This window comes from Notothenia rossii (genome assembly GCF_949606895.1).
Source record: "Notothenia rossii genome assembly, chromosome: 4".
In the NCBI taxonomy this organism is placed as follows: domain Eukaryota; kingdom Metazoa; phylum Chordata; class Actinopteri; order Perciformes; family Nototheniidae; genus Notothenia; species Notothenia rossii.
The window spans coordinates 40,413,190-40,422,695 of NC_136902.1; the positions used below are offsets into that span (position 1 = coordinate 40,413,190).

Sequence of the window (9,506 nt, forward strand, 5' to 3'; positions counted from 1 at the left end):
TAAAGTAGCTTTCGCAGCTTCCCAAATAATATTCGGATCTATAGAGGGGTCATTATTTTCTTTTATATAGTACCTTATCCACATTCGCATTTTTCATCTCTAAGTAAGGAGTTATCAAATTTCCAGCGCCTGGATACCAATTCTCCACTCTCCAAGTGAATAGATAGATGAACTCTTGCATGATCTGAAATATTAATGGAATCAATTTTACATTCTTTTACCCTATGCATGTATTTTGAGGGAATAAAAAAATAATCTATTCTAGAATAAGAGTTGTGGACATTTGAAAATAAATTGTAATCTTTGACATCTTGATTTAATTGACGCCATACGTCAATAAGGCCACATTCTGCACAAAGCCCCTGAAGGACCTTTGAGGATTTAAGATTGTGGCTCTTGGACTGGTTAGTTTTATCTAATGTAGGGTTAAGAGTGCAGTTAAAATCGCCGCCCATCAGTCCTGATCCTTTGCAGTTTTCATTGAACAGCAGCACCATGTCAGACATGAATATTGGTTCATCTATATTGGGAGCATATATATTTAAAAAGGTGATTGGGGTTCCAAAAATAGTACCAACAACCAAAACAAACCTACCATTTGGGTCCGTAACTAATTTTTCTAATTCAAATGGGCAACTTTTGTTTATCACAATAGCTGTCCGTCTACTATGGGTTTTATATGATGAGAAATACACCTGACCTATCCAATCTCTTTTCAATTTAAGATGTTCAGTATCTGAGAGAAAGGTTTCTTGTAAGAAGACCACATCAGCTTTGTCTTTTTTAAGAAGAGATAGTACTTTATTCCTTTTTATGGGATTTCCCAAGCCTTTAATATTCCAAGAATAGATTTTCATGTTTTGCATGCTGACTGCTGCATATCTGTGGGATTATATTTAATATGTTGTATATTTTGGCCCCATACACAAAACGGATTGTCACTGCTTTTATTATTTAACATTATAACTAATGTAACACAAACGCAAAACACAAAAAGAAAACAATATAACATCCCACCCAAACCAGGGTCTTCTGACCCTGGCAATTCATCTACCCAATTTATTGTAGCCCAGAGAGAAACAAACGTCAGAGAAATGTGCATCTCAGATCGAACGAAATGTCCTCTTTGTGTTGGCAACTTGGAGCTCCCATCCTCAGTTCTCATTGAAAATAAATAAATGTCTTCCTAATTCTCCTCCTTAACAGGGGACGGGTATATAGAAATCCGCATCCCAAATGTCATCATGGTATGTTCCATCCGATCATTTACATGTCAAACAATATATTGCCATAAAAAAACAAGGCAAATCAAAAAAGAACGATCAGAGGAGTGTACATGGTGATATCTTAACTGTCAAAATAAGAGTGGAGGAGGAAGGGTGTATTTTAAACAGAACTGTATGTTACTGTTTTGTCAGACCCCTCCACTACCTTCTTTGTTTGTTCTTTTACGTCATTCTTTGTTGCCGGAAGCAAAGACACTGGTAAATATAACAAAATACAAATGAACCAGTTCGATCCTGGAAAGTCCTCTTAATGTGTCCTTGCGAAAAACGATTTCTGTTATATACTGTTATTTATGAATGTTTAAATAATTGATTATTTTTTATTTCTTTAAAAAATATAAGCTCACCTATGTCTTGGATATCGAGAGGCCAGAGGCAGAGTTGATTGTCAGAACAGAAAATAGTTGCCTGACACGTGGTGACTTTTGGACCCTTGGCCTAACCAATGAAATGGAATCAACTGTAAGTTAACAGTTTATGTTATTTTGTTGACAGCTAATTGCTCATGTAGTTAAGGCTAACAAAATCAACCCTTTTTCGGTTTCTTTTGCAGATAGGAAACGCCTGTTTTGAGCTTATCGAAAGAATTACTCAATCAAAAGGTATAACACTTTTTTTCGGAATACACTTTTTTCCTTCTTATACATTTGTGGGGCCTGGGCTCATATCAATATTTTCCACAGGGGAAGAACATCTGTGTTGCTGATCTGTATGTTGTGCCAACAGGGCGACACCCAGCTTTATGCAACCCACTCTCAACTTTACCTGTAAGTATTGCATGCTCTACTGGTTTCGTCACAAAAATATATTTTTTCCGGACTATTAAAGTTTTGTTTTAAACTTTTCCTTTTTTATAGAATGATGCTTCCATCAGAGACGCCATCTGTATTCCTGTGTGGAAACCTGGGCACTTCCTGTTGGCTGTAAGTACTGATACTAACTGACGTGGATTTCACGAGGAACATTCTAAATTACTAATTTGTTTGTAGCCTTTATTTATCCAGGTAAAAATCCCATTGAGATCAACGTTGTCTTTTACAAGGGAGACCTAATAAATCTAATGCCTTTAAAAAGTAATTGTATTTTACATTACACTGTACTGTGATCGTCTTTCGTTGTGTTGTGAAGTGATGCTGTCATGCAATGCTGAGTTAAATGTGATTAATTGTAGGTTTTGAAGCCAACACAGAGAGACATAGTCTTTCTGGATTCCAAATGTGCACATGCACAATTTGGATTTGGTGATCAGGAAATGAGAGAGCTGTTGAGGTCACTAACAACAACTTTTGTTCAACAATTTGGTTCTCATTGTTGTTCATGTTCCTATGCCCTTGTGAGAAGTTAGTTTTTTTTCACCAGATCAAGTTCAGATCTGTGTTTTAGCCTTTTTATGGTGCAAGGGAAACAAACATCAATTTATTTCAATCTTAAAGTTAATATGATGACCATAACAATATTTCAAACCAGCAATTAAATTAATAAACCTGCACCATAAGAAGCCTGCTTAAATCGAATGTTTGACTGCATGGAAATGTTCAAGAGAGTGTGCAGAGGTGGGAACTAACGAAGTACAAATACTTTTGTTACTGTACTTAATTAGATAATGTGACAATAACACACAAAGACGAGCCCTTGGTGTGCACATCATGCACCATAACCGCAAACCACGAAAAAGGGGCATTTAAAGTTACATTGTAGTGTGATTACAAAGCCTGTACTTTTTAAAGTAAAATGTTGTATCAGTACTTCTACTTTTACCAAATTATTTTTTTACACAAGTGTCTGTACTTCTACTTAAGTAAAGAGTGTGTACTTTTGCCACCTCTGATGGTGTGTGTTGTGCATGAAAGAGGACCATATTGATCATTTTGATAGCTACCTGTTTAGATCTTCATACAGCTGTGTTTTTCATTCTAGAAACCTTTCACAGTCAATACATCCTGGACCGTGGAAAGAGACGACTGGTTTGGAAATAGAGGTAATAGTATACAATTTGTATCATTTATATTCAACAGAAATGTCAAACCATAACAAAAAAACGAAATGCTTTCTGACATGCTAGGGTTTCCCCAGGCAACTGTATGGGAATGACTGTGGCATCTTCATGTTGATGGTAGGCTACGTTATTGGTCTGATTTAATTCTGTTGTTTTTAAGATAATAACATGAAATAATATATTTTATCTTTCATAGTATGCCCTTTACACCATACTAGATGCACCCTATGATTTCACTATTGTAAGTTGATCTGGTCATTTAAAGTAAACTCAAAATCCCATTATGGCATTTAATCTGACATACAGTGATAATATATTTCTTTCCTTTTTTAGACTGACATGCCAGCTTTGCGAAAATGGTGGTGTGTCATGCTAATGGAGAATTTCGACCTCGGAAGGTGAGACCACTAAAATGTTGACGTTAGATTAACATTGAAATGGTTAAAAAACACAATGTTATACCTACAGTACCTTTATTTGTTTCTTTGTTTAACCCTTTTTATTTGAGTCATGGCAAAATGTTTGCCCACTGGACGGAGACATCTAAAGCCCTCCTGCGAGGTGAGGTGCCTCCAGTGTTCAGAGTGAGGAAGAGGAAGTTGGATGACATCACTGAGGTCAGATTTGCATTGCAATCTATTTCATTTAAATTGTGTTTGTATCTACTGTACTCTCACACTAAAGCTTCAATTTCATTATTTGTTTCACCACTCTGTCTTTACAAATATATGTATTTTGTCAATATTTACTGCATTTATTCTTCCTCGTGGTATCAGTATTTAGGACGATCTTGGAGGACAGTCCTTAAACTAAAGAATGTTGAAAATAGCATACTTTACTAAAAGTATGGTGGTTCCTGGCAATAGTCCCTTGTATTTTGAACATTCAAAGTTTTTTTGTTTTTTAGAAAGAGGAGGAACTTCAGCCTCATCCAGCTGATGTCTCAGTTGGAAAAGATGTGGAGAAAACAATTGAAGCGGTAGGCTTGTTTACTAGTTCCATGCATCATATCCAAGGAGGACGCCCTTTCCTTGGGTTAGTCAGCCAAAAAGCTACTTAATGCTTAATATGTATCAGTGGGTATGATATATTTTCTCTCTCTTTTCCGTAGCCAACATCTAAGATCGTGCAGGACTGCAAGAAGGCAGCGGAATGGGTGGTGGCACACAAACATTTGTGCACCAGGGTGCATTTGCCCGATGCAGTGAGCATGGGGGAAGCACAAATGAAGCTCAGCGCAAGTTCAGGCAGGAAGACCTATCACTTCGTATTGCACGTCATGGCAATACTCGCTCCCTTCACTAATTGATAGGGAGCGCCACTCCTCAAGCTAACCTATCACTCCCCTCCATCCACAAGCCTAATTATCGCACCTGTTAATCCTTCTATATATGCTCTCCCCTTTTCCATCAGCTGTCTTCCAGGTGTCAACGCGCTAAGTTGGTAGCTTACACTCCTCTTACGCCTAAAAAACACTTGATACGAAAAAAGAAAAAGAAAACAAACATGTCTAATTCAGACTCTTCAGAGATCCTACCTTTTTCGAAGGATCTTGATCCCGATTCCAATGCACTTCCAGAGGAAGCGTCAAACTCCTCAAGTCACCGTCGCCTCAGTTCTCGTCTGAGCGCCCGCAGCGGCTCTCGCACAGCAGAGGCAGAATTCCTCGTCGCCCATCTCCGCAAGCAGGGCATCACCCCAGGCCCAGATCTCCTGCTTTCCCAGCTCCGTGAGCTGTCGGACCAAGCCTCCGGCGCGATCTCCCAGCCCAGGCCAGCAGCTCCAGCCAGCCCCCCCGGAAGAGGGCGAGGGCGCTCTCGCGGCCGCGGGGGCAAAAGGACTAAAAAAGCGAGTCCTCCAGGAGCTGGCTTGGCCAAAAAATCCTCCACTCCTCAGGCTCGCTCCAGCGCCGCTCAGCAGCCCAGCGCCGCCCAGCCCAGCGCCGCTTAGCCCGGGAGCTCCGGCACTCAGCCCCTCTTCGATGGCAGCTTTGTCAACACACTGCAATCTCTGGCAAGTTCTATGCTCCTAATAGTCGGGGGCCTAGGGGATTTTTTGGTTCAGATTCTCGCAAATTCGCCAAATTTGGTACAGATGTTGTCCACACCGTACTTAATCATTTTAAGATGGGTGCCAAGATTGGCGCCCCATGGTACTGCCATATTGCGCAATCCAATATGGCTGCCACCCGAAAAAAACGGAAAGTCATAGAATCATAAATAATACCACTTTTTAGGGGGTTTCTGGGTCGTAGAATCTGATTCTGGTGTTCTTTTAATGATTTGAGGTCAAGATTACCCCTCAAGGTCAAGTTTACTCATCAAAGTTAGTACATAAAGGTAATATTGGGGTAAAATCCGGTATTTCTGGTGCGCCATGCCAGATGCTACCACCAAAAAGTTATTTTTTTCCATTATAAGTTGTAGTTGTATATATATCAATGTTTCACAACTCAAAACAGTAGATTGTTTATTATAAACAACAAACTAATACAAGTCCAACTTCAACAACAGTAAACAACAGTAGGGGACAATGTAATCAAAATAGTTACTCCGTAAAACTTGCTAAAATCAAAAAGTTAGATCACAATGTTGTCTTTCACATTCTTTGTGTCTCCATCCCTTGCAAGGTGTGGAGTTACTGGCTGTCATCTTCATTATTAAGGCACCCACCTTCGCATTTGCAGAGGATTGTGCATCGGACACCGATACAGTGGCATTTGCACTTTCCCATGCATCCCTTGAGGCAGCCACAGCGCACAAGAAGGTCACATGCTGCTGATGCATCACTAAGAGTGGTCCACAGTGGTTGCCATGTGCCAGTGCCATCTTTGTGCCAGCCCCACTCACTGAAGTCAGGAATTTCCTGCTGGACCGAGGTTGCCTGATTCCAGTAGAAACTTGCCTGCAGTAGCGCTCGCTTGACATGCTGGAACAGTGCAGCTTGGGTAGGTGGGAGGTTTTCCAGGGATCTACTTCCAGTGGTGAAGAGGCAATGTCTGGCCTCATTGACACCAGCTGCACCACACCCCTTGCTGTACATGAGCACGACAAATCGTTCAATGTTCTGCATATGCACAGACTCAAGACTGAAGAGGTCAGGGGTGTTTGTGAGAGCAACTAGTGTGTTGGTGAGGTCTGGTATGCTTCTCCAGGCTGCCCAAGCTGTCTTCTTGCCACATCCAAGAAACTGGGAAGTTGTGTCACACCCTGTTAAGCTGTGGAAGAGGGGTAGTGCCAATGACTTTGATGGACCGAGATCAGAGTAGATGGTATGGACTGGTATGTCACGATATTTTCGACCAGTACCGAAACCCACCCAGAGCTCCGTTAGGCCAAGGGTCTCGAAAAACCGGATTGCCAAAATGACAACATCGCTGTCTACGGTGCGAACAAAGGCTGTTGTATGACCCTGCTCTGCTGCATGTGCCAGATGCAGGAGGATCCTGGTGTCTGCCTCAGAATGGTTGCACTTCTGTAGTTTTGTGACATCACAAGGCATGTTGGAGAGCACAGTCTCAAAGTGGGTAGTCAGAAGGAGCTTTCCACGCATGTCATTCTTTGAGATCTGTGTGCTGATGAATGAGAAGAGCTCCTTTTTGTTGTCCTCGTTTTTTAGGAAGCCACTCCATTCATGCTTAGGGATTGGAGTGCTACCATCACCGACTTTTGTCCGTGAACCATTCCCACGCCGTTTCTGTGTAAGATATTTTAGGTTATTTTCCTCTGGGTAGTTGTCCCATACAGCATCAATGCGGTGGGTACTAGTTGTCATTTGGGCCTCCAGAAATGGTGTAATGTTGAGCAAGACATACTCGCTGAATGTCTTTGCTGTTGTGGGGCGCACCATGTGGATGACTGCTGCCATATCCAACACCACAACGGTAGATTGTTTGGCAGAAGCTGCACGACCTGTGCTAGCATTGAGGCATTGAAGAATGTCAGACTTTGTCCCAGATCGCAGAGACCCTCTGTCCGCCAGGCTCGGTGGCTCTCTCTGATTTTCGAATTGAAAGAAGTCTGTCATGTCAGCATTGGGACGTGACTGGAGTGAAAGGAACAGTTGTGTGATTAAAACCATGTTCTGCTTCTGTATGCCACCGTCCTTTGTACCTTTTTTCTTGGGGCCAGTTCGGTTGGCGAATGTTAGCATGTTTTTCCGCTTGACGGTATCAGATACTGGTACTGAAGCCATTTCCAATCTTTCCTTGACATATGCTGCATGAAGGGTCTGGCCGGCTTCATGGATTTGAGATAAAGAAGCAACAACTGCCGGCTCCATGACATTCTGTGTATCGAGTGCAATAAGCTCCTGGCTTGTAGCAAGGAAGGGGTTGCCTAGCTGCTGTACCACATCGATGAACGAGAGTACATCCTTGCGAAACTTTACTTGCAAGTTATGTCCTTCCTCATGATGAGCAGTGGATGACGTTGGTGGGTCATTGATGGCCTCAAACTCCTCAACTATCCGTGTGCAATCAGGTCCAGCCAGCATAAACAATGTAAGGGCTTCAGGATTCTCATAGAGTCCAACGGCTCCGCCATGCGCCTGGAGGCTTTTGTTGGACTGCTCATGTGCTTGGTCCTTGGCCATGAGGCTGAACTTTCTAGCTGATTTCTGCACAACAAAGTTGCCTTTCATGAATTCAGCATGTACTTGAGGGTGTTTATCAGCTATCTGAACCATGTCACGGACATGGACTAGCATCCAACGTGCGTAGTTTGTGTGGTCCAGGGCGTGAAACCAGCCGCAAAGTTCGTCACATGCTTGCACATATAGTGGAAAGTCCCCTTCCCGCAGGGACCGCACAAAGCGACACATCAGAAGCTCCAGCTTCATTATGGTTGACCAGAAATTGAACTGGGGAACAGTTTGTGAACGTTGATCCCACATATCAAATGACTCAGGTGGGCCCATTATACTCTCACAATACTCTGCGTAGGCGGTCTGTTTGAGCTCATAAAGTGACATGAGAGAAACTTGATGGGCATACCTTGTGCGTTTGATGTGATGCTCATTGAGCGCAGATTGTGCGCGACCGGATGTCAGGACCTCAGCCTTAGCGAGGATGGTGGCCCACCCGGAGTCGAGCAGCAGCTTCCCAATCATTAGGTGCATCTTGTCTTCAATATGCAGCGCACCCATCATGGCAACCAACTTGTCTTCTCCCAAAGTGTTGGGGTATTGCCATTGGAGCAGTTTGATGATAGCAAATAGTGGCTGATCTGCACCGAGTACGCTAGTCTGGCCTGGGTTGAGGAACTCTGTGCCTTGCATCGTCAGCTCCATCGCGTGCTTCATTGAAGATGCGGATGCGGCCTTGTCTGGGAATAGGGGGTAGATGCCGATCTCAGCTGGGGGCTTCACTGATTGCTCGCTGGCTAGCATAGAGTTGTATCCCGACCAAGTGATGATGTCACCCTCTGCTAACGTGCCTTGCTTCAGCACACTGTTAACGTGTGCCATCCATACCTCATCCTTGACCGTGGCACCTTGCACATCAAGCGGTGGTCTGACTTTGCTGTTGCCATATTTTGGTGCAAAGACATCTGTTTGAGTAAGTTGGACTGGGGGCTGGATCACGTAAGAGTCTGGTAGCTTTGGAGTCGACGTGTCAGAGGGGTCAAGCTTAATTGGATCCCGCTTCACACCTAGGTTCTCATGCGAGAGATGGTTGGTCACGCTAAGGGCATATCCGTGGAACTCATCAAGTGAGAAGTTGCCCTGAGCCTTGCTGTCTAAATTATCCACATCATGGGTGGTGAAGACATTGAGACGGCTGTTGGTTGGTAGTACCACTCCATCTAAGACATGGCGAGCACACACCGCTTGAGCAATACCTCGCTTAACTTGCATGACCCGTTTGTATGATACTGACATGCCTTGAGCATGTTCAATATCAATCTGTTTTTTGTTCCGTCCATGTCCATGCAGCCTGAGGCCACGATACAGGGGGAAGGGGGTTTCTCGCTCCTTGTTGTGGCGTATTGTATCCGTCTTCACAGCGTGGTGTGTACCCTTACTAGTATTGTAGATAAGCAGTTGTGAGATGTTGCATGCAATTCTCTCCCTTGCATTCAGATTGCTGTCTTCACTAATCTTCTCAAGAGCTGATGGGCCCTGGAGCACTACATTGAAGAAACTCCTCATCTCTTCACTAACTGGAGCTGTGAGGCAGTTAGCAGGAAAGGAGCCATCAAAAGGCAGTTGACTCTGTATAAAGT

At 43.1% G+C, this 9,506-nt stretch overlaps 1 protein-coding gene across 1 annotated transcript; it reads left to right on the top strand.

Annotated features, from left to right (window-relative positions):
- The first annotated feature begins 1,872 nt into the window (after positions 1 to 1,872).
- LOC307037196 (uncharacterized protein) lies at positions 1,873 to 5,241 on the top strand. Its single transcript, XM_079677973.1, has 8 exons — positions 1,873 to 2,053; positions 2,144 to 2,209; positions 3,204 to 3,264; positions 3,349 to 3,399; positions 3,479 to 3,523; positions 3,616 to 3,680; positions 3,791 to 3,899; positions 4,394 to 5,241. The coding sequence occupies exons 1-8, from the start codon at positions 1,998 to 2,000 to the stop codon at positions 4,589 to 4,591; spliced, it is 651 nt and encodes a 216-aa protein (XP_079534099.1). The 5' UTR covers positions 1,873 to 1,997; the 3' UTR covers positions 4,592 to 5,241.
- Positions 5,242 to 9,506: the final 4,265 nt, after the last annotated feature.